Source organism: Ostrinia furnacalis, unplaced genomic scaffold (genome assembly GCF_004193835.3).
Source record: "Ostrinia furnacalis isolate ACB-3 unplaced genomic scaffold, ASM419383v2 OfSCF5400, whole genome shotgun sequence".
Lineage (NCBI taxonomy): Eukaryota > Metazoa > Arthropoda > Insecta > Lepidoptera > Crambidae > Ostrinia > Ostrinia furnacalis.
Genome location: NW_021135639.1, coordinates 319,331 through 344,328, shown reverse-complemented (window position 1 = coordinate 344,328; position 24,998 = coordinate 319,331). Strand labels below are relative to the sequence as shown.

At 40.4% G+C, this 24,998-nt stretch overlaps 1 protein-coding gene across 1 annotated transcript in view; it reads right to left on the bottom strand.

Annotated features, from left to right (window-relative positions):
* Nucleotides 1-473: 473 nt before the first annotated feature.
* The window catches only part of SmydA-1 (SET and MYND domain containing, arthropod-specific, member 1), a 32,104-nt gene continuing 7,579 nt past the window's right edge, over nucleotides 474-24,998 (bottom strand). The window contains exons 3-21 of the mRNA XM_028315985.1: nucleotides 20,260-20,420; nucleotides 19,505-19,642; nucleotides 18,688-18,849; nucleotides 17,897-18,086; nucleotides 17,326-17,526; nucleotides 15,059-15,285; nucleotides 13,431-13,572; nucleotides 12,546-12,663; nucleotides 12,235-12,338; nucleotides 11,868-12,002; nucleotides 9,721-9,969; nucleotides 9,037-9,192; nucleotides 8,253-8,507; nucleotides 7,229-7,351; nucleotides 6,060-6,247; nucleotides 4,594-4,809; nucleotides 3,724-3,911; nucleotides 3,318-3,430; nucleotides 474-651 (exon numbers count right to left, since the gene is read on the bottom strand). Coding sequence (XP_028171786.1) covers nucleotides 496-651; nucleotides 3,318-3,430; nucleotides 3,724-3,911; nucleotides 4,594-4,809; nucleotides 6,060-6,247; nucleotides 7,229-7,351; nucleotides 8,253-8,507; nucleotides 9,037-9,192; nucleotides 9,721-9,969; nucleotides 11,868-12,002; nucleotides 12,235-12,338; nucleotides 12,546-12,663; nucleotides 13,431-13,572; nucleotides 15,059-15,285; nucleotides 17,326-17,526; nucleotides 17,897-18,086; nucleotides 18,688-18,849; nucleotides 19,505-19,642; nucleotides 20,260-20,420 — 3,222 coding nt within the window. The 3' untranslated portion in view covers nucleotides 474-495. The remainder of the gene's footprint in view (nucleotides 652-3,317; nucleotides 3,431-3,723; nucleotides 3,912-4,593; nucleotides 4,810-6,059; nucleotides 6,248-7,228; nucleotides 7,352-8,252; nucleotides 8,508-9,036; nucleotides 9,193-9,720; nucleotides 9,970-11,867; nucleotides 12,003-12,234; nucleotides 12,339-12,545; nucleotides 12,664-13,430; nucleotides 13,573-15,058; nucleotides 15,286-17,325; nucleotides 17,527-17,896; nucleotides 18,087-18,687; nucleotides 18,850-19,504; nucleotides 19,643-20,259; nucleotides 20,421-24,998) is intronic.

Sequence of the window (24,998 nt, the reverse complement as noted above, 5' to 3'; positions counted from 1 at the left end):
CAGGGTGGCCGACAGGCTGCGGATGAGCTCGTCCATCTGCACCAGGTTGACGCGCGCCTGCTGCGACAGCCGGCCCTCGGGTAGCTCGGGTGCCTCGTGACAAAGAACGAAGCCACCTTGTTTTTGGAGATGGTGGTCCATCGCCTTGGGAAAGCTTACGTCAGTTGACCAAGACTAATGGCTAGATATAAGACAGAAGGAGGATTGTAATTAAAAGTCCGAATAGCTAGTACAATTTATTCACATTGGCGCGGGGAGGGTGGCCGATAGGCTGCGGATGAGCTCGTCCATCTGCACCAGGTTGACGCGCGCCTGCTGCAACAGCCGGCCTTCGGGTAGCTCAGGTGGCTCGTGACAAAGAAGGAAGCCACCTTGTTTTTGGAGATGGTGGTCCATCGCCTTGGGAAAGCTTACGTCAGTTGACCAAGACTAATGACTAGACATAAGACAGAAGGAGGATTGTAATTAAAAGTCCGAATAGCTAGTACAATTTATTCACATTGGCGCGGGCAGGGTGGCCGACAGGCTGCGGATGAGCTCGTCCATCTGCACCAGGTTGACGCGCGCCTGCTGCGACAGCCGGCCCTCGGGTAGCTCGGGTGGCTCGTGACGCAGGAGCGATGCTGACTCCACCAGGATCTTGCGGGATTCCTGTAAACGAACGTAATGGACATATTATATTCAACTTAAGACGATCGGTCATTTTAATGGAACTGTCGCATTTTGTGTTCGTTTACGTTTATCGGTAATAGGTACTCGTAAATAAGGTTGCAGTCACACGGTGCGTTAGAAATTATAATACTTCGGCAATTTCGTATTAATATTTTCGGGAATACCATTCAAAATCGAAATCAAAAATATTTTACTCAATGTTGACCACTGGTGGCACTTATGAGCGTCAAATACAGTAAAAAAGGCAGTCCTTAAGGGGCACTTTACATGTCTCCTTATCTTTTGGTTCAGGGACTTTTCATTCAGGGGTCTCCGACAAAGTTCAAGGAACGCACCGCCACGAAGCCTATTAGCGGTCGGCGATTTCACTCGCGAACTAAAGTTAATGCTCGGATTTGCTCCAGCTGTGATATAATTAATTCGCCGTATAATATGTGTGTCAGACTGTCATCAATTCGGGTGTGGACTGGTATTCGCGAATCGCTCGAAACTTTCTGCTTGACCAATAAAATCGTCGAGAAGGTTCTATGTTAACTTTTTACAGAATCTATTAGCGACTATTGGACTATGATGGTTTAGATACATATGGCACGCTAACAGAATATCCAAGGACAGACGATTCTTAAGAATTTGCAATGGAGTTCATAGATGGCTGATAAATTATGTTATGTAAATTAGCAATTCACTTTTGGTCTAATTTACAACATGCCGTTAATTCAAAACTTGCAGAAAAATAAGTAAGTTTGGCTTACAATAATACTTAAAAGTAAATCTGTCAAAAAAGACCCATTTTCATGTGTTATTCTGTGCATCACATTATATAACTTCTGAATCGTAGATAGGTTATTCTGGTCTACATTTTAACAATCTTCATTTCATAAGTGTTCGATGCGAACACTAGCCATTCATTTCATTTATTTATTTGGGTGCAATGAATCACACAAAAAGGCCTATAAATTCCTTTTTCTTTTCCCTAGCTCTTTTTCCCAATATTTGGGGTCGGCCTATAAATTTCATTCAAAAATATTAATTTACAATGTAAATCAGTCACTTTAAAACGACTACAAGAAGTGAAGAACCTAACGCACATATCGATCGAATATAAAACGAATGTAAATTCGATATCGATAAATTAGCGAGCGATGTGAGCATCAGGCAGATTGCTCTACTTGCGCAGCGCCGGAGCCTCCAAAGCGCTGCATTGTGCGCGCGCGCCGCTTCTCGGAAGCTGCAGCTCGTTACGCGGCTTTGCTTCGGTACAATTAACTGCAACTTTTACTAATATGGTCGCAGCTTTGGTGTACATTATAAATATATATCTACATTAAAATATTTTTAAATGCTTCGTACATTTTGAACACCTTTAATCTTGCAGACCATAGATTCGCAAACTCTACTACACTGTATTTCCACGTGCAACAATTTAAGCTAGCTAATTGGTGCTACTCTATCATTTCATATGGTTTTTTTTCAGCATGCAGCAGCATCAGGGTGAATGTTTTTATTTTTCAGGAAATCTTTGTTTTCAGTTTTCAACCGACTTCAAAAAAGGAGGAGGTTCTCAATTCGACCCGTATGTTTTTTTTCTATGTTTGTTACGCGATAACTCCGCCAATTATGAACCGATTTGAACAAATCTTTTTTCGGCGTATAGGTAATACCTAAAGGGTGGTCCCATTTAAATTTAATAATAAAAAAACAACCCCCAAGGGTGGAAAATTGGGGATGAACTTTTTTATACGCAATATCTCCGCCGATTATAAATCAATTTGAACGATTATTTTTTTGTTGAATAGGTATTATCAAAAGGGTGGTTTCATGCGAATTTGAAGAAAATGTTTCACCCTTAAGGGTGGAAAATTGGGGATGAACTTTTTTATACGCAATATTTTTAATTTTTAGTTTTTTTTTGTGTTCACGCATTTGGAGTCGGTTTTATTTTTTTTTAAAGTTAATTATTAGTCAAAAATTGTTTGTCACATTTTCCAACTTGCATTTAAAGTAAATAAATAAATAAACTTAATTAAGGATGATTAGTTAATCAATTGTATTCTAAAGTGGTCTAAAGTCCTTGAATAGGTAAAGAATTCATTTAGTGTTTACCTACGTATTATTTTCTCAATTTATCTTATGCGTCAAATAAGTTTTTAAAGGAAAATTGTAATTTGGTAGCGCTCAACTCGATCACAATAAGGGCTCCGCTTAACATGCGCGCGCGCACAAAGCAGTGCAGACGTGCCGCGCATGCGCGACGCGGTACAGTTTCGGCGAAAGTCGCCGCGGGAGCTGCCCACCGCGTTATTAATATAGCTCATTTATTCGGCTTTACGCTCGGCTTCCTCTCATGCTAACTAGATTGTCAACTCTTATGTGGGTAAGCTAAACAGGTTGCATGGTTGGAGTTGCAGTATTAGTTAGCTAAGTATACAAATGACGCTTCCGTTGGGCAGTTTGAGAAGGATATAGGCACTTTGTCTTATGACTATTGGTAAATAGCCTCCTTTCTGATACAAGGTCTAAGGCAAGGATCTAGACACTAAGGTGTTCACAATTAGGTCTCATCTGACAAAAATGAATGATTTTTTTTCAACTTTTCGCCGTTTTTCAAGTTATTTATCTAAAAGTTTGTTATAGATGGTTCTTACCGTAACATGACCAAGCAAAGCCAGTGGTCCCTCGACCATGGATCTTCGTCTGCCAGTCTCGGCTATGGCGGCGTGAAGCTCAAAGAGCAGGGACCCTCGCAGACGCGTTTCCGCTGCAAATAAATATATCTAATGAAGTTAAATGTAGTTATTGCAGTCACTTTTACGAGCCTCATGTTGTTCTTTAGCACACGCGTCTGCTTCTGAAATAAAATTATTACGTGATTGTAGTTGATCCAGACACTTGAAAAGGCCATCTACTCGTACATATCTTCTTGCAGAGCTATCGCCACAGTTGCCAGCCTTATCCTAATTGTAGAGATCAAGAGTAATCACTGTGGCAACTTATGTAGTTGTAATAGGCGCAATTTTGCAACAAAAAAGTCTGATCTGCTTTCGACTGTACCTGGTGCAAGCGTCTCTAGAAGGTCAGCAATCTTCTTGCAGAGCTGCGTCTTGAGCAGCAGTCTGTCATCGGTTACTCCCGCCAGCCCTAACTCGCTGTCCTGGCCGATCATCTGCGCGAGCGCCAGGCTCACGTCCGTCATGTAGTAGTGCGTCGGGTGCAGGTAGCTGCTGCAGTGGCTGATGAATCTGTAGCAAGAAAGGAATTGTGTTTGACCACCGACTATCAAGTCCCAAACTCATCGGAAACTAAGCTAGAAAAATACTCGGAAAATCACCTTTGGCTCCAAGGGTTACCAAGCAAGATGCATGTTATAAAAATAATCAACTATCTTAACTTATCGGTTAGTGTACTATTCAGAATAAGAGAACCTATATGTATAGGAAATAGAGTTTACACATTTTTTTTTCATAGTTTATGTGCTACTTGTGGTACGAATACAAATGACTTCTTATAATATGCGCTTTATTATTATGAAGAATTTATTAATTTACATGCTTAGCTGGTGAACTACGAAAACAAGTTTTGCAAAAACAATGGCTTATACTCTTAGTATATTATTGTTACGTTACAAAGTAATGTGTTAGTTATTTCATTTCATTATCAGGTTATGAATGGATTAGATACTCTGCGAGATAAGCGAGGCTTTCATGTTGAAAGAGGAAGTTCAACTTATAAATGACGTATGTTTGCATTACAATAAGTAGGTAAAGTGGGTATACGGGTATAATCGTACACATTTCCATAATAAACGTCACTTTAAAACACTGTTCAACGAGCGTGTAAGTTTATTAATAAGGGGGTACGAGTATAAAAAGATGATTTTTGTTATTATCGAATCAACTACGTCGTAGAAAAAACTAGTTTCACCTCTCGCAAGCATCGGGGTCTTCTTTGGGCATCGCGCTGAGTTCTTTGCCGATATCTTGCAGGAGCCGCTGGATGATGGCGTCGGAGACTTCGTCCTTGCAGCTGCTGCAGATCCAGAACTTGTCGTCCAGGTTCCTGGTCTGAGGGTCCGGGTTCTTCGTCTTGTGCAGAATGGGGAGAATGAACGTTTTCGGGAGCAGGTAGCCTTTACAATCTCTGGAAGAAAAATCTTACATTATAATATAGTTTAAATGAAATAAAGAAAAATAAAAATAAAAAAAGAGATTTTTTTTATCGATAGTTAAGCATTGCACTCTATCTGCGCTGGTTCTCTACATAATACTTGTATTATATTTAGGGTTTCTGATTTCTCGACTTATTTTTTTTCTCGAGTTTCGGGAATTCTCGAGGCCAAAGTCTCGAGTTTTCTCGGGTCTCGAGTCTTTTAATTAAAACTGTTGAAATCGGTTGAAATTTAATAAAAACACGGGTTTTTATTAATGTTATAATGTGTCTGGGTTATAATCAATAATACTGTAAAGTTTCAACAAAATCCGTTCAGTAGTTTTTGCGTGACAGAGTAACAAACATCCAGACATCCACACAAACTTTCGCATTTATGATATTAGTAGGATAATTATAACTTAGTAATTAACTAAAGGAACAAAAGTCATAAAGTCGCGTGTACTTTAAGGATTAATAACCATAAATATCTGGAGCTCCAATTGAATCACTTGTTTTCCAAAGAACACAAGTCCAAATTAATTGAAAAATTACGATAATAAACCTACATTTACAAACAAAAAAAAACTTTATATAAATTTTTAAACTTAAAGATAACGACTTGAATAAACGTATTTACGAGTACCTAAACTAACAGATAGTTAACAAAAAAATTTCAGTCTTTAAATCAGTCAGTTATACAAACATAATAAAATATAGCATACTCGTAGGTGAACATTATTAGTTTCGGTTAAGATCATTACTTGCAAATCAAATTAGTTAAAAAAAGGAAAGACTAGGCCAGTCTAAACGCAACGTTAACCTTTTAAATAATTAAAAACTTACTTTTGTCTAAGAAAATAGGCTTTCAAGAATATTAAAGCTTCAAAATCGAAACTCGAGAATTCTCGAGCTCCGGTAATTTTTTTCTCGTCTCGAATGAAGACAAATTTCTCGAGTTTTCTCGAGTTCGAGAAAGCTCGAGCAGAAACCCTAATTATATTTCCTCGTTTAGGTACATGCAGTTAACTGATGGCCAGAAAGATCCGAAAACACAGTGCTGGCAGGTCTTCCATTCGGTTAACCGATAATCTGATGAGGATCGCAGGATACGCATCGGTGCAGGAAAGAGGTAGGTAAGGCAGGTGCTGTAGAAATCTTTGGGAGAGACCTTCTTTTCAGGAAGTTGAGACGACGATCAACTGGTTTTAAAAAGTGAACATACTGGGAGCCAAAGAACTTACTTCTTCTTGCACTTGACGGCGCTGTAGTTAGTCCCGAACTCGGTGGCGTCTGCGCATCTCTCGCAGCTGCATTCGAAGAACTTGGAATCGGCGAGGTGGTGGCGGCGCGCCTCTGTTCCCCACATGGGGTCTGTGTAACACACTGAGACGTGTGATCCGGAAGGGATGTTCACTCCAGCGCAGAGGATCTGGAATGTTGGGTGAACGTAATTTCATTGTCACCAGTCCCCAGATTGTGGGTTTGGATTATGTCACTGATACAATCTTAAGGCTGCGACTTGCGATTCAGGGAATGAAAGACTATACTTTACATATATTGATTAGTCTAAAGTAAACTCCTATTAGGATCTTTGATTTAGTTTTTGGTTAGGTTTGATTTAGTTTAGGTATCTTACTAATAGAAATACTACCTGTATTTCTGGAATAACTATGGTGATCTATAAAGAGTCAAAAGGAGAGCTAAGAATTAAAAACCCGACTGCTTAAACTTTACATGACCGGTTAAATAGTCTTGTCCAAACAATTCTAAAGACACTATTACATAGCAATATCATGTAGCATTACGTAATCCGCGATCACGACTGACACAAAGGTCGCACACGTGTGACTCGGGCGCAGGTTGGCTCTCGAGAGTCTCAGAAACGTTGGGTATTCAACACTTCTGGGAACCCGAGGGCTTATGCTTGCATCGGTGTGAGCCTGTGAGTGGAGTTAATTAGTTCTTGTGTTTGCATTTAGCACCAAGGGCAACTCGTGGCAATAACCCTTAATCCTCTGCTATGATCCTACTTACTCTATCTCACATAAATGCTCAGCTAATGCCCTTAATTTATTTTTATTTCCTTGTAATATTTATGTGCTATTTGTCTTTTTTTCTGTATACGTTCTCCGTCCTTAACTAAGTGATGTTCATCGTAATAAATGTTTCGTTCTTTCTTCTTAATGTTGGTAAAGTCTCGTAAGCCTGTTCTCTGTTTTAAATTGAGTTTATTGCAAAAACGGTATTCCTAAATTAATTTTGGGGATTATTACCAACAGTTTAGCCATGAGTGGGCCGTCATAGCAGGATAGCTGAGTCTTAGCTGAGACAGCAGCGTCTAATTTTGTACTTTGCCCGGCGCTACAATACAACACTGTTAATGTATGGTTATCGGGGTGTTCTGACTTACAATTTGTCCATCAGAAGTGAAGCTCTTATTGCAGTTGGCCCGGCAGCTGTGCTCTGCCATGGAGATGCGGTCGAACACTGCTACGTACTCCGGCTCCATCAAAGGCACTTCATGCCCGTTGATCTGGAACAAATATTATCTCGGTTAATCATTCAAAGCTTATAAACATTTTAGAACAATTTGCCAATATAAGACCATGTTTCTCAAAAGTCATATTGGGTTTTTCTTTAAGACTAGGCATTATTATAGTCATTATCTGCGAAAGTAATACATGGATAAAGATCTAAAGTCTGTTTACTAGAAGCAGAGATGGGATTACTGAAGTTATGGTCCATAATCTCAGCCTGATAATGCCCAAGGTCACTGGCAAAAGTCGTCATGTTATGCGTAGTATGTAATGATCTTACGCGTTTATCACATTCCTTGAGATGATCTTCAACAGATTTGCTGAATAAATGTTTGCTTTTTCTTTCAGTTTTTCCGTATTTCTTGTACCTAAGTACTAATAACTAACTAACTATACTATTTATATGATTAAGTTAACTATCCTTTCAAGTACCAATGAATCAAGACACAAAACCGGTCTAATGCGATCACTTAGGGTTCCACGAGATTTTAGTTTTCCCTAGGACTTGTATTGCATTGTCATGTCAGTAAATACTTCTGATAGGTAATTCTCCTCCCATAAAACAAACAGACTTAATCGCAGTAAGTAAATTAACAATAACAAAGAGCTATAATTCAGTATCTAGGTCGTACGTGATGCTGGTAAAACAACATTAAACTTTTATCGAATGATTATCATGTAGTTTTCCATATCTTCTACATCTGGAATATTTCCATACCAACCATCATCATTATTCAACATTTTCCCAGAAACTCGAGAAATTGTACCTCCCTTCAGATTTCTTTTGCAGCTTAGGCCAGTGTTCTCAGTGGCACTGGTTGTGAATCTGATTTTAATAAGCATAAAACACACAAAGAGAATCTAATGTGTGACTTTTCAAAAACGTCTAAAAAGTACCTGCAAAATCCCACAGCACTTCATGATCTCCTCCTCATTGAACTTCCCTTCCAGCTTGAAGAACTTCCAAATGAACTCGGCGACCATCTTCCTGTCGTGGTCCCACTTCTCCGTGCCTCGACGGTCCTCGCAGTGGGACTGCAGGGCTTGGAGCTTGGCCCACAGCTTATCATCGTGGTCCCGCTGGTAGAGGCAGCGGAGCACTGTGATGCTCTGGTAGTTGGGGTGCGGTACTCCGAATGTCGAGATTGAGACCTGGAGAAGAAGAACGGTGCAAGGTAAGTGACTTATTGATAAAAATCACAATTACATACGATAAAAAATTTGGTTAACTACATCGGTAGTAGGTAGTTTCTTTAAACAACCATGTTAGTCATAGGTTTGAATTAGCGTTATAGGGTTATATACTTTTTAGAGAACTGTTCAACATTGGTCTTAACCGTTGATATCTAGTGACAACGGTCTATGGTTGCGTGCTTCTTAAATCCTCCACCCATTATGCAAACTCGCGATATTGGTCGAAGTTAATCAAAATCAGTTAGTGTAGACAGCTCTACACTTCGCTTAAAACAATCTCCTGGCTCGCCAGCTTTCTGAAAGTTGGCGGTTTTGCGCCCGAGTCCAAGGGCTCAAAGCGTTCCAAAGTTTGAGCACTACGTGCTCAAACTTTGGAACGCAAAACTCTGACTACACTAAGAACTCGGGCAACTTCGGTAGTGTACTAAGTCGTAGTGTAGTGTAGCTGAGGTATGAGATAAATTATAAGCTAGTCATCCAATGCTACCTTCTCCCCCCTCTGTTGAGTGTAGTGACACTCGGGCAGGTGTTCCTCCTTGCGCGTGCACTCCTCGGAGCAGCAGGGCCAGCCGCACTTGTCGCACGGAACCACTTTGCCTTCCTCCAGCAGCTTGTAGCAGCCCAGGCACACTGGTGGGGTGATCTGGAATATTGAAAATGGACTTACGTCGATGACTTTGTGATTTTATTGTTTTAAACTTTCATGGTCACTAACATAATTATTATTACTGACGGGATTGCTACCATGTACCTTAATTTTGAGTTTCGTGACGATGGCGCTTGCAACAGTGCCGAAATATCGGACACTCAAAATTATATTTCGATATTTCGGCACTATTGCAAGCGACATGGTCATGAAACTCAAAATTAAGGTACATGGTAGCAATCCCGTCAGTAATAATAGCTTTGTGATTTGTTAAATAAAAGGCGGTGATAGAATTCTCAACGTTTGATAAAATCATAGAAATAATCATTTATTTTAACGGGCCGCGTTTTCTGTTTACTATTTAATGAATGTCTTTTAGGTTTTATTAGCATTTAAACTGCCAATAAATGTATTTCTTTAAGATTGAACCCGCTTTAAAACTTTACGAAAACGTTGAAATCCTGTATACTTAACTATATACTTATCTTCCTTAATTTAAAAAAATACAAAGCTTTTTCTTTTTACCTGTGCAGGCCCAGTGATTAGTGGCTTCTCCTTCATAACAATATCACCAGCTCTTATCTCCCTGGTCGCCTCCAGGTACCTCCCAAACTGTGCATCCTCTTTGACCCTCAAAGGGCTGCAGTTCCCCTTGTGCTCCTTCCAGTGCTGCTTCTGGTGTTCTTTGGTGCAGTAGTGCACCTCCTGGCAGCCAGAACACTTCTGTTCTGCTGGTGAGAGGCAAACTGCGCATACGCCTTTAGGGGGCATTTCCTGAAAGTATTTATGGTTATGTAGAGCGTAATTATAGAAGTTTTATGGATAATATTTTGGGTAAATAATGTAACATACAAATAATTATTAATTTTACAATAGAAGTTTCACCGAAAGGAGCAGCGCTGCAACTTGTTGCTTATAGTGAAACACTAGGCACTGCTAATGTCATGGGTATATCGGAAATCGTTCGTAGTGAAATTAAATTTTTCAGTGTAATGTACTCGTATTTAATGTTCAGAACTCAAAATACTTAAATGCCAAATGAAAGAATGAAGGAACCCAGCTGTTTTGGTTGCTACAGCTGACCCATATTAATTAAATCACTATGCCTTAGCTATTCTAACTGAAAAGTTATAACAAAATTATGGGTATAACTTACTTGTTTTTACTTTGTATATTATCTCAAATTACTATTCACACTCACTTTAAAAATACTGTACAAAACGATGTTCACTTTGACACCAGTAACGTGGTAAAGCCGGGCGGACTGCGGCGCACGCGCATTCGCGCGGTAAAAATAACCCGTCGAAGACACTCGACGCTTCCACACTGTATTTCGATACTAGGGATGCCAGCTATTGTCAAAATTTGGCCTAATTTAGATGCTTTGCCATACTTCTCAATATCTATTTAAGAGGTCGTGTAAATTATTTAGCATGATGCATTACCAGTACCTGGCCTTATAGCTTTGCAATTTTAGTCTTGCAAAACCAAATAGGTACATTATTTGTTTATATTTACAAGAAAATATTATTTCATTTAATATTCTTATTGGCTCAACCCTAATCAGTAAGTAAATAAGGTGTTTACGATTTACTTCAATTTGGCAAGTATCAAGATAGCAACAAAATTCATTAGGTAGGTACATGAAATGCATTCTTTCCAAACTTACCTAAAAACAAACTTAAGTAAAACAACTTAGCTAGTACAGTAAGTAATTTCTACTTATTATATGTTAAAGCCTCCTAGTCTCATATCTCTAGATTCAAACTTCGCATGATGATTCATGAATTTGTGTGTAGATTGGGATACCATGGGCTTGCATAAGTTTGGAATGATCTTGTTAAAAAGTTTAAAAACATTTTTTTCTTGTATGCAATTTATCGGTCTTTTGAGTCTCTCAGGAGGCTGGGGTCCTACCTGTAACCCCTTCCAGTAAAGTCGATACTGTTTTAGACCTGCAGAGATTACCAACATAGGCTTATTCTTTGATTTCCCGAGGGTTAGGGTTAAGGTTAGGCTAGGGTTCCCGATTTAATTTTGATTATTTTGCTTCAATGTGATCAAAACATTATCGTCATTTTCTGTTTCGGTAATAAGATTTATCGTTGTGCTTGGCCTTTGTAGTTGTGGGTTAAAAAAAGACCAAAATTAATACAAAACATATTTAATCGAAATGCTAAACGAATGTCTAAATATACAAATTTTAAAATAAATAATAACACGCCATATTCGATTGTCTTTTAGTAGAAGGAATGAATAAATATGTTCAAAATATAAAAGTTCCACAAAATAGTTTTAAAATGAAAATTATTTTTATTAATCTTATATAAAAGAAGTCTTATATGAAAGTAGATAGATCTTAAACATAAGAACTTTTAAAAAAGTAAAATTTAGTCTTATTAGTCGAAGAAATATTATAATTAAGAGTACATAAGGTACAATATCACATTCAAGGAAGTTATTTCAAATTCACTTAAATACATATTTTCATACATGAATATAAATATTTTAAAATATTAATGCACAATCAACAAAGAGACAAAAATATATCTTTACAAAAACTACACAATTCTTTATGCTCTCAAAAATCCCTCTCAAAAACCAAATATCATTAACATAGTCCCAAACATTTGTCACAAAATTCTTTATCGGGGAAATGTTTTGCTTCATGATATTTTCCCGATGATTTGCTCCCAAGTCTTGATCTTCTTCAGCGCGTCCCTGGCTGCCGCCGCCATTAGGCCTTCGGAGGACTTCTCTGGTTCAAAACCGAGGATCAGAGCCGACTCGGTCAAGTAGCCCACGATCTAAAACCCAAATGAACGGTGATTTCTTTAAAATATTCACCTGATTAACATATTAAATTAAGGGTTAAGGGTCTAAATTGTTTGTGCATATGGCATTATTTTTAAACGGATTTTTATTTTTTACTTGGACTTGATGAATTTTTCAAAGCTTTACTGAAAATTCAGTGTCTTTTGGTGTCCTTCAACTTTTTCTTTAATTGGAAATTCATCTGTTGATTTTAGTGTCACTCACCTCTTTCAGTCGATTCCGAAGATTTTCTTTGGTGATAGCTTTTCTCTCGAAGTCTCGTGTGGTGAGGATCATCAGGGGCGCGTGAAGCTCGTACAGCGTCACCCCTGAAATAGTTGAAATGTCATTGAATTTTGGGTTTAACTTGGAGGATCATAATGAAAGCTACCGTATAGCTCGCAAGTACATAGATAGGCCCCAACTAGTAAGCGATAATACGTACGGCACAGAAAAATGTGCAGGAAGAGTAACAAAATTAAAAATATAATTATTTGTAGACTAATTAATAGCCTGATTAATGATTGCGACAATACCTCTGAGGCGCGAGTAGCCTGGCTCGATCACATCGAAGACCTTCATCAAATCCCTGCATATTTGTATCTTCCTGTTCAGTTCAGATTCTGGCATCTCGTGGATCATGTAATCAGTAACCTGGAATAATAAAGAAGATCTTGCTGGCATGCGATTTTGTGAAGGTGTACTTATAAAAAGTTTTCGACTATGTTTCAAAGTCGTGTGTGACCTGAAGGCAACCCAAATGCCATTAAACGATTGCAAATACTATTGACGATGTCAGGATGGCAGGTAGAGGACTAGACTGCATTTCAGATCAGGAGTGATTGCGCATTAAAAGAATAACTGGAGAATAATAACATTTTCTCATATCATTATAATTTCACCCAGAAGACGACCACTGCTGAATAAGGCCTTCCCCAATGATTTCCATTCCATATGTACCAGTTGGTAGAGGTCTGCATCCAGCGCCTTTCTGCTACATTTATAAAGTCATAGGTTCACCTTGTGGAGGACTGTTGTGGACGCCCTCTGCCCCATCTAGGGGACATAGGACCATAAGTCAAGTAAGTCAAGTCCATCTTGTGGGTGCAGTTACTTGCTTTCTGCAATCGCTAAATTGAGTTATCCTGCTGGTTTAATCTCGTGAAAGTCCAGGGTTTATGTTACGGGTCTATGTCTATTATGTAAGAACCTTTGTATACCAACATGGAGCAATCATCATCATCATCATATAAGCCATAGGACGTCCACTGCTGAACATAGGCCTCCCCAATGCTTTCCATGTTGCCCGGTTGGTAGCGGCCTGCGTCCAGCGCCTTCCTGCTTCCTTTATGATGTCGTCGGTCCACCTTGTGCACATGGAGCAGTAAAACATTTTAATTGAATTGGATTGAAAGACCGACCTTCCCGTAGAGCTGACTGAGCGAGTGTAGCGCCGAGAGGCAGAGGTAGTGCGTGGGGTGCAGCACGTTGCGGTACTTGTGCAGGAAGCCCTCGAAGCCGGGCACGTCGTTGCCGTCGATCTGCTCGTACTCGTCCGTCAGCCTGCACGTGCACGTAAAAACATCATGTTATTCTATCATTAGCTTTCCGCCCGCGGCTTGGCTAGCGTGGAATTTTGTCTGTCACAGAAAAACTCGCGCGCGTCCCTGTTTCAAAAACCGGGATAAAAACTATCCTATGCCCTTTCCCGGGACTTAAACTATCTCTATGCCCTTATAGTACGAGAGCCCACGACCAAAATTTTTGTCTCATAGCAATACGGCCAAAACCGCATCAAATCGATAGATACGATTATCCTGAACTCGAAAAAAACAATATCAGACATTTTCCGCGTAGCGTTTGATCTGACCGAATTGTCAAAGAATTTTACCGAACTGCATCATAGCAATATGTCTGATTTGCAGACTGTAGTTGAATGATAGTTCTGAGATACCGGAAACATATTTTTCAGACGTTAGTGGTGTAGCGCAAACCCGTAAAGGTATACAGGTCGGCTAAATTTGTTGACATTTTCAAAAATTCGCTCAGGCTATATGCTACGCGCAAAATGTCTGAAAACAAACTTTTTCGTAATACAATTATAAAATCTATGTACATTTTCACTATCAGACGTATTGCTATAATACCGACTGTCTTTTGTCGCAGAAATGGCCTCCCACGCAGTTGCTACACTTTCGACCGTTACTACACACCTAGTCGGGTTCAGAATCATACAATCTAACGATTTTATAGGGTTTTTGCCGTATTGCTATGAGACATGGTTTTGGTCGTGGGCTCTCGTACTAATAGGTTTAGGCGTGAAAGCGACACAGACAGGGTTCCTTTCGCATTTCTAATATTATTAGGGATTGAGAAAACTGTGTCATTCGTATTTGCAGGTTCTTTAGATAAGCAGAACTTGTAGATGTGGATAATACGGCGGCTGTTTTATGTAGTGAGTTTGAAACTTGCGCGTCCAAACGAATTACCAGACAGGGTTCCTCGTCAAGTTCATTTAGCCAATGATACGCAACATCTACGTCATGTTGCATAAATGATTAAGCCTAGGCCACCACACCACTACAGGTAGGTAGACCACCGAATTTTCGTCGGCCGATAGTTGGGTCGGGCTGTTAAATCAGTGGACATGTGTGGAAGTGCGCACATTACACGGATTTCTACTATCGGCCGACTAAAAGTTGGTGGTCTGCGCCTAAGCTTAATATGGTTAATAGCACAGTCTATGCGTGGAGTTTATTAATGTTAACATCATCGTTTCAGTCACAGGATATCCACTGCTGAACATAAGCCTACCCCAAAATTCCCTTTCAAATTAACCGGTTGATAATTTTCACATTTTCGCTGAAAACTCCAACCTCTTTCTACGGTATGATGCATAAATGGTTTAATATGGATCTCATAGCACAGTCTATGCATGGACCATCATCATTTCAGCCACAATAAGTCCACTGCTGAACATACGCCTACCCCAAAATTCCCTTTCAAATGAACGGTTGATGAATTTACAATTTCGCTGAAAAACCCCAACCTCTTGAGCAGCAGCTGCACCGCATCAGCCACCATGGTGTACCCGCAGGCGTCGCAGCGCCACGGCGCGGCGGGCCGCAGCGGCGCGGTGGGCTGCACGCGGCCGGCGCACGCGGGGCAGCGGAACGCGCTCGCGCTCGTGCCCAGCTCGCTGGCGTCGGCGCACCGCGCGCACGCGCATTCGAAGAACTTGCTGTGCAGCAGGTGCTCGCGCCGCTTCAGCGTGCCCTGCGGAACGACATCATCATCTTTATATCAGCCACAGGATGTCAATGAGGGCTATCGTTTTTATACTTAACAGTTGGCACCCCTGGCGATTGACAGGACCTTACTCTACAGTGGAGCCATCTTGATGAGTGCAAATGCGATAGTCCTCCTACCACTTTAGCGCTCACAAGTTGGCGCCACTGTCTTCGCGACTAGCAAGTGACAGGACCTTACTCTACAGTGGCGCCAACTGGTGAGCGCTAAAACGATAGCCCTCATTGCTAACAGCTCTCTACATATCAATTAAAATAGTGAGACACGGGTCTTAACGCGACGTTTATTAATGAGTTACATTATGTACTCACGGCTTGACGTTTCGCCAATGTATGGTCTATTGCTAGCTATACACCTTTCTTGATTATGTTGATGATGAAGAGAATGATTCAAACTCCTTGTTGAGTGTAGATATTTATTACTTGATTACGTATAAAGGTACAATAATTGATTAACGAGAGTTGCGGCCACTTGTTAGGCTGCTAAATCGAACACTAAAAAAATAATGTAAAACATAAAATATTGGGTCAGCCGCGCATAGCAATCGATTGCTGATGTTTGCAATTGTACGATAACGCAACGTACAGCCAATCCGAACCGCCAGTCTGCTTGTGACCACGGCTGCAGCATCGCAGCCGAAACGTCAAGACGCGAACGGAAAGTTTAAAAAAGCTCTCTACATAGCCTCTACATAGCCTCTACATGATCATCATCATTTCCGCTCAGGTAATCCATTGCTAAATCGATGGCTCCTACGTATACTGGCGTAAGTGAAAAAAGTAAATTTTACAGGAGAGCCATTTTAGTGGCCAGAACCATATTTTTGGGTCATATCTTCTGACCTACTAAAACGAATTTAATGAAATTTCACATTTAGCCTTAACATGTAATGCTTTTGCTACTGCTGTTATCAATTTTTATATTTTTCTTATATTTTTTGAGATTTTACGCATTGCCCTTTTACGTCGGCATATTTCTATAATTTCATGTATATTGTTCAACGTAAAGAGACTTAAATGACAACGTAAATATAATATTTTAAGCGATTACTCTCTTTATTTATGCATGTAATTATTTTAATTGTTATCATGTGCTATATCAATAATAAATCAGTTAGAAAAAGTCGTTTAATGTACCGTTTTACGTTTTAACGCAAATACGCCCATATACTGTGCTCGAGATTTAGTTAGGTCTTTTAACATAATGTGTCATATTTTTAAAAAATATAAATAACTTGAAAAAATCGAATTGCCTAAGGCGGGAATTGAACCCACGATGCCTTAGGCAGTTCGATTTTTTCAAGTTATTTTTAATTTTCAAATTAGTTTGAGATGCGACTCTTAACGCTAAAAATTAAATAACTATATAATGTGTCATAATTTATAAATAAAACAATTTGCTAAATATTTTCATGGCTTTATTTAAGATTTGGATTATAAAAAATATATGTTTATGTAAGCAACTACTCGTATAGATTGACGAATCGTATGATTGGGCTTTATACGTGGCGTAGTTTTGCACATACGCCTATTTGCCTAAAATTTTATTTTGTATCTAATGGAAAAAAAAATTTTTTTTCTTACTGATGTTATAGATTAGAGCAAAGTGAAATCATTGCTTAAATAATTGGAAAAAGGCGTAAGCGGCAGTTTCGCCCTTATACGTAGGAGCCATCGAAATAGGTATAAGCTTCCCTTAATGATTACTAGATTGGTCAGTTGATAGCAGCCTGCATCCAGCGTCTTCCTGTTATCTTTTTGAGGTCGTTTGTTGATCTGTTGTGGATGGACTGGACGTCCTAAGCTACGCTTGCGACTACGTGACCTGTACTCTAGAACCTTGCTGCCCCAACTTGGAACGATATACACTTAGCAATGTATTCTGAATATGATCGTCGATGAAGGTCGTGGAAGCTGAAAGCACCTAAATGTGGGTAGCCTAGGACCGGTTGTTATGGAAATCCTTTGTCCAGCAGTGGACGTCATTTGGCTAAATCATACTACACACCTGTAACGTGTACGCATAGCACAAGGACAACAATTCTCCCTTCTTGTGCGGGACTGACGCTCGAATCGTCAGGGGTCGGCCTGGCCTCCTCTCGGCGTCAGTGTGCGTGGTGGTTGGCGTGCAAGCGTGAGCCAGCAGGTAGGCGCGGTCGTACAGGGCTCGCGCGTTGGCACCGCTGCCTCCCACTTCGAAGGCGTTTACCTGAAATATAGAGATACATAGTACCTACATCTTTTTAGATTTATTTAGGCTCTATAAAAAATTACTGCTCTTCATTAGTCTCGCTGAAAATCGAGAACGGTTGTGCCAATTTAGCTGATTTTTAGTTTTATTTTTTTTATCGTAACTCAGCGTAGGTTTTATGGCGAGAAAATGGTTTGTATGAAAGAAAATTTCATAAAGGAGTCGGTTTTACTGGCCAAGAGCGATTGTTATCGCTAGTTAGTCACACTAACATCTACCATTTAAAATTGATTTGATGTACACTTTTCGTAGTTATCGTTGTCTTATTTTATTGCTGTTTCAGTCTGTATTTAATCAGTAAATCTTTCGTTTACTGTCATGAACCCACCTCCAAGATCCCGCACACAGTGTGCACCTCCTCGGGATCGAACTCCAGCCGCCACTTCTTGAGCCGCTGCAGCACCAGCCGCTCGTTCATGGGCCAGATGTCGCCGCGCTCGCGCCGCAGCTCGTTGTGAGCCTCCATCGCCGACAGAGCCGACCATTTGGCGGCGTCGAACTTCTTTAGGAGAAGGCATCTGAGAAGCAGGAGTTAGAAACAGTTTGTGGTTTTAACTTGGAACAACATTAGCTGGAGCGGATGGCCTGTTATGATGACGCAAAGTGACGAAAATAGTGTAGAGCTACCTATACTCGTACATTTATGGAATGTAAACGTTCGTTCGTTTTGGCTGAAAGACGTCTACTGCTGGACAAAGGCCTCCCCCAAGGTTTTCCACTAAGAACCGGTCCTGCGCCGCTCGCATCTAAGCACCTCCCGCGACCTTCACCAGATCGTCGGTCCACCTAGTGGGAGGGCTGCCCACACTACGTGTCGAGAACTTTTCTGCCCCAGCGGCCATCAGCTCTACGAGCTATGTGCCCCACTTATGTACTTTTAACGATTCTGCGAACTATGTCCTACCACAGAATAATAATAAATACAATGGTAAGTTATGGCATTTATCTGTGATTATGGCTTGTCAAGAGTAAGATACTTTTCTATGCCGAATTTCGATGAATCGACTTTTGAAATCTTTGACTGCCAATCTTGAATTATTAGGGGAAGCCTATGTTCAGTAGTGGACGTCCGGTGGCTGAAATAATGATGACAATGTTTAAAATGTAATGTCAAGTCACCTCAGCGGCATGAGTGCGTGGTAGCAATCTCTCAAGTCTTCCAGGTCCTCGTAGTTCGGTGGGATGTTCTTCAGGGTGTCGCACTCGTAGCTGGAGTGGCCGGTGTACTTGCCCTGCCCCGGGCAAGCTGTGCAGCACATGGGCCACTTGCAGCCGCGACATCTGCAAATTCAAAATTATCATTGTTAACACATGGCTGTGGTTTGCTGGAACAAGTAAACATCAGAACGGAATCGGCTATATAGATTATGCGACACGCCAGAAGCCATCACGACACGACACAACACTCTAGGTGCATAAATATAAATCCGGCTTAATGATAACTATTTTCACAAGTGATTGAGAAAAAAAAGAGAGAGAAATGTAGTGTTTCTTGATAAAACGCAAGGCGCAGGTAGTGTGGTAGGTACGGCGCTGATTCTGCGATGATCGCATTGATCACCTCGCCCACTCGGCTTTCGCGCGCCGACGGGTACCTGCATGGTGACGGAGCCTTACCTGGCCAGCGAGGAGTCGTCCAGCTCCCGGTAGCAGCCGAGGCAGACCAGCGCGCAGCCGGCGCAGGGGCCCACGGCCAGCGCCGGCTCCTCGATGATCACCTCGCCCGCTCGGATGTCGCGCGCACCCGCCAGGTGCCTGCATAGTGACAGGAGCCTTACTTGGCCAGCGAGGAGTCGTCCAGCTCCCGGTAGCAGCCGAGGCAGACCAGCGCGCAGCCGGCGCAGGGACCCACGGCCAGCGCCGGCTCCTCGATGATCACCTCGCCCACTCGGCTGTCGCGCACCGCCATGTACCTTCATAGTGACAGGAGCCTTACTTGGCCAGCGAGGAGTCGTCCAGCTCCCGGTAGCAGCCGAGGCAGACCAGCGCGCAGCCGGCGCAGGGGCCCACGGCCAGCGCCGGCTCCTCGATGATCACCTCGCCCGCTCGGATGTCACGCGCCGCCACGAGGTACCTGAAATGGTACCGCAAAAACCATTGGCTACCAGGATAGGAAATAAATAAATTGAGAAACACAGAGTCACAGCAGTCTTTAGGCATGGACTAAAATACAAAAGATTAAATATGCCGCTGTTAACAAGATCGTATCGATTTACGCCTGCGTTTTCGTCAGCTTTCGCTGATTAAGAGGTAGAGTTTTCGCTATTGAAGTTTGGAAAAACTGTCGTTGAGAAGTATTAAATTTTTTGTCCATTCTTTTGCAGATATAAAGCAATTCGGTATAATATTATCACAAAAATAAATGTCGGTAAAAGTGTTTCGAAATGTCTGAAATGTAGGGTTAAATTGCTTTGTTTCCTTTAATTTATGTCGATGTTATATTTGCGTTAGTTAAAAAAAACAATAAATACGTCAATTTACATATTTCAGTTATCATAGGAAGAAAACGCTTTAGCGTTTTCATAAATCCATTGGGTTAAGTAGGCGGATTGAGTTGTGTTTAGACCGATAAAACGAATAGAAATAGCTTTCAGCGTGTTCCGCGATTTGATATGAAAAATATTGAATTAGTTTTACTCAACAAGAACCCAGAAACATAAAATGTTTGTTAAATAAATTAGGTTAAATTACCTCCCCATCACGTCGGAGTGTTTGACTTCGTAGCAGAGTTTACTGTCTGCGGGCGGCGCGGGCGCGGCCTCCGCTCCGGCCCCGTCCTCCGGCCTGACCTGCTGCTCCTCCTCGGAGACATTTTCCTTGTTCCTCGCGTCGCCCTTACCACGCTTCTTCTGCTACAAAAACACGCACATCTCATCACGTCATCCATCATATTTAAACATGACTTATGTTTCCGTTTCTCTGATTCCTCGCAATAAATCTCACGGTATTCGCGTAAACATACGAAAGCTTACACAGAAAATGCGGCGGAACATTGGCTGGCCCGGAGACGATGTCAGACTGTTTTTATGAAGCCCCAGGGAGCCCGAGGTGACGCGCGAATGTTGTGAATGAGCTCTGGTAGGCGTTGTCTAGGTGTATTTCTGTTCGCCACTTGACTCGCCTTGCCAATGGCCGATGTAAAAATCCATATCATAACCCTGCCAGTGATTTATGTGACCGTGAAATTGGTTGGGTTAAGGTTGGAACATAAGACGCCATACGGCGAATGAGACTTGACATTTGAGTGAGCTGAATCAGAATCAATTTTTTTAATATGCCGTGACATTTTGAAATAATCTTCCTAAATTCAAATTACTTTAGTCCTATCATATTCAGGACTACTAAATCTCTAGAACATGGCCCTAAAGTGTATAATGTGTATGAATTAGCTCTGGGAGTGGTATCCAAACAATTGGCAGAGCATTGCTCGGGGCACGCGAATCGAGCTCGAGAGGGAATTAATGGCAAACACATTAATCTAATGCTATCGACCTTACTTTATTGAGTGTTGGAGCTGGAACAAGGAAGTAGAACAAAATGGAATTTCTATGTACTTGCTAATTTGCTTTTAGCCATTCAATTGTACTATTAAACCATGATATAATTAAAATTATTTCTTATCAAAACATTGGTCGAAGTTTTAAAGGGTACATTATTGTGATTGTATTGTCTTTATTTTAATATATTGTAAGTACATGATTGATTCTCCACTAAAATTACTTAAATTATTAGAAACTTGAGACCTTCGTAGCACAGCGCTACGTAAAAATCGTAGCAAGTGTAACTGTTCTTAACTTCCTCTAAACTTAAAAAAGCTACTATATGTAGAGTCGATAGATTTAACTGATCCGCTTAATAATTAAAGTATGTTCTGATATTGTGTTAATTTTAGAACAAACTCGTTTTTTTCAGTTCACGACCGACGTCATATATCTAAATGTTGACAAAAAAACTTTCGCATTTGTTACCTAGATTAATAGAGTGTGGAAAAATTGGCTAGTGACATATTACGACGAGAGCTACTGATGCTACCCAGAATACGAACATTTATCTATTTGAGATATATGCAGGTCCCCAACCCAGCATACCTGCTCAACAAAGTTCGCGCTCGCTCATTGTCCTGACACGTTCAGCTTCCAAAAGCAGCATACGTCTTTATGCATACTGCACTAAAGTCCAAAATGGTTGCATTCTTCGGCTGCCTCTATTCCTGTCGTCACGTCGTGTTATCATCCTCTATTTTTCTTGGCAGATATGTTCCCGAGCAGAAACAAAGAGCTGACATATTATTACATTGCGGTACAATGTTGGATTCGGTTCAAATCGGATTTTTATTGGCTCGGAATCGTGTTGAATGTGGAAAGTTTGATTTAATTATTATTACCGAAAACTACTCAAAATAAACCGTATACCTCAACATCAACGGCCAGCATGATACAGATTATTTTCCCATGGAAGGAAGACCTATACCTCTACATGACGATAGCTCTGAGAGACTTTTCAAAACTATCAACGTTCTATTATTGTTGTAAATGTCGCTTTGTCTACAGGCATAGTATCATGAAGTCGGTCGGTTTACGTTCAATATTTACCGAAATTGGCAATAACAATTAATTTGGTGACTTGTGGTTTATAAAGATATAACATTTTTATTTAAGTGTAAAAATGGAAAAGAAGACATCACAAAAATTCGGATTTAACATAAAATAAATTCTAATCAATGTCTTCCGCACGTAAATCTTTCAGTAGCGGCGCGCGCGCATCAATATATCGGATTTCCAAATGAGTTAGTGTTGCTTCGATCAGCGCCTACACAAACGATGTTTTCCTTCAGACCCCATAAAATGGCGGCGATTGATCGACGCTTTGTGAGGATGCCATGTTTACGGCAGCTAGAGCGTTTGTACATCGAACTGAAAGAATGCCGGCAATAAAAATAGCAACAGTTGTGACTGTTGTTGTTTCGGAAATAGGTTGAGTAGTTAGTCTGTGAATCAACCGTTTGATTCAAAGTTTCCAAAGAAAAGAAGTTTGAATTTTACAAAATAACCTTCTTAACTCTACCGAAATATTTATGCATGAAAAACTATGTTTCAGGATAGAAAACTTAGGCTGGGTTGCACCCTTACTTTAACCGTAACTATAACGATAACCGGTGACTTTTGTATGGAGTTTGATAGATTTATGACTTTTGTTATAGTCAAAGATAGTGCAATCCAGCCTTAGTATAGTTTTCTACATATGGTTGGATAATGGAGTTTTATACATACCTACGAGTAACCCCTAACGTACCGTATCGCCTTTGTGGGCAAGGTGACAGCTTCTTTCATTTGATGTGGCCTGTACTCATCTTAATATCATGCATAGGACCTTGACTAATATCCACAAAATTGAAAGATCTGTCTAATACAATGATGTAACATAGTTTCGCGGTGGAAAGTTACAACAAATTGTCCTAATAGCGCTGCCAATGCCCGCCCACTTGGCGCGTGGCCGCTGTCGCCGCGCTCGTCATATTGACATGCGCCTGCGCTGTTTATCTCGCACATCTATTCCGTGACATATTTTGTTAATGATTTCGCTAAGTGCCTTTGGAAAATGTTGTGATTGGTGTTTAAGACGAATTAATTGTTCAAAAATGACACCCTCTTTAATCATGAAATTATGATAAACGATCAAAGTTAAAAGATGTAGTCTTGGTCTCTTGTCATCAGTCATTTAGTCTCAGGAGCACCCTCTCGAATTTACCAGAGGCAAATGGAGGATTCAGCTTACACTCTCCATGCTGGTTACCTATATTGCTCTACATAATATTAAAGAAACCATAAGATTAAAGCCTCTCGGACACTAGGCAGGCAGTCAAACATAAGTGCCAAAATATTGGTCTAAACTGAATAAAATATTTTTGATTTTGACATTACGAGTATGACGGTGTGTGGCCAAGAGAGTTCATACACGGATTGACTGCCACAGCCAAGCTGCCTAGTGCGCGGAGTCACTAACAATCAAAAAGCTAGTCGGCTTACTGCAAGAAATCAATAAGCGAACTAGCTTGATCTCGAGAGCTATTAGACTAAGAGCTAGTGAACGCCAGACCTACGTCATTTTATAAAAGCTGAAAGTTTGTCAGCGTATGCTCCCAATATAGGATATACCTAATGTTGGTGAATTATGAAGTTTGGGTCGTGCGTGGTGGCTTTGGGAGCTAACCTAAAAAAAACAGTCTGGCAAGGAGTTGGAACTGTGAAAACTATCTGGCTGTTGGGGAAAATACTTCTAATTATTGCCCAAATATTATAATAAAAATCAGATTTTATGGTATAACGTAAGTCTAACTTTTACGGTGGCTTTTTCTGTATGTTCTATCTACGAGTATAGCATAGAACATACTTTTTGTAATCGCCAGTTGCTTTTAAATTTTCTTTATTGTCACATCTTTTTATAGTTTCATCTAATTACTGGCTGGTTTTCATGTGGTACGAACATTTTAATTGAGCCGCCCACGGCCTCGCGTTGGCAGCACTCCCGCGCATGTGCCCTGTAGATGGTCTGCGATAGGCTGCTTGACCTCAGATTTGCTTTGATAAGTGGAAACTAGGTCTAGGATATGCCACATGTTTTATAGAACTCTATCATACTCGAATTTTGTAAACACATCAGTTTTAGGGCCTCAAAAGGGCACCCATGCAAATGACTAACTTTGTTGTCCATTTGTCATTTAATGCAAGGCTCCTATCTCCTATGGGAATCAAGTGCCTATAATATGCTTCCTTCCTACTGAACTGAGCAACTTAGATCTTACAGCAATTAAAGGGAAATTATGAAAATATTGTCATTTGTAATTATTGCGAGTACCTACTTAATACAAACTTATTCACTTTCGTACTTATGAATTTATTTATTTATTTATTACGGTATACCAACAACATTACATACAAAGTAATTACATGAAAATCTTACATATAGAAGTATGAATATTATGATACTATACATACATGAAATTTTTTAAAAGAAGTCCATGCCAATACATAGCTATATGTCTATGTTCTGCTTATTCATCTCTCCAATAAATCTAAAGATCTGTAACAGTATCCTCGCGCATCCCAACTGCCCAAGACCGGTAATTTCTCACTCGGCATCAGATTTTGGCATCTTACTCGGGTTATTACCGAAAATACCGAAATACGTCACGTCACAATTGACATGAGGCGGAGTAGACATTTTGTGCAAGGTCAAGCCATCGAGATAAGGGGACACCATGTGCAAGAAAATGATCTTAAAAGGCGACTCTGCTACGAATTGAAGTAGGGAAGTGTCTGACCAGTTGATGGTTGTTTTCTATTTTCATGTGAAACTAAACTTGAAACCCAACTTTATTGAACCTCTACAGCTTCCTGTGAAGTGATCTCTAAGTTATCTCACAAATTCAC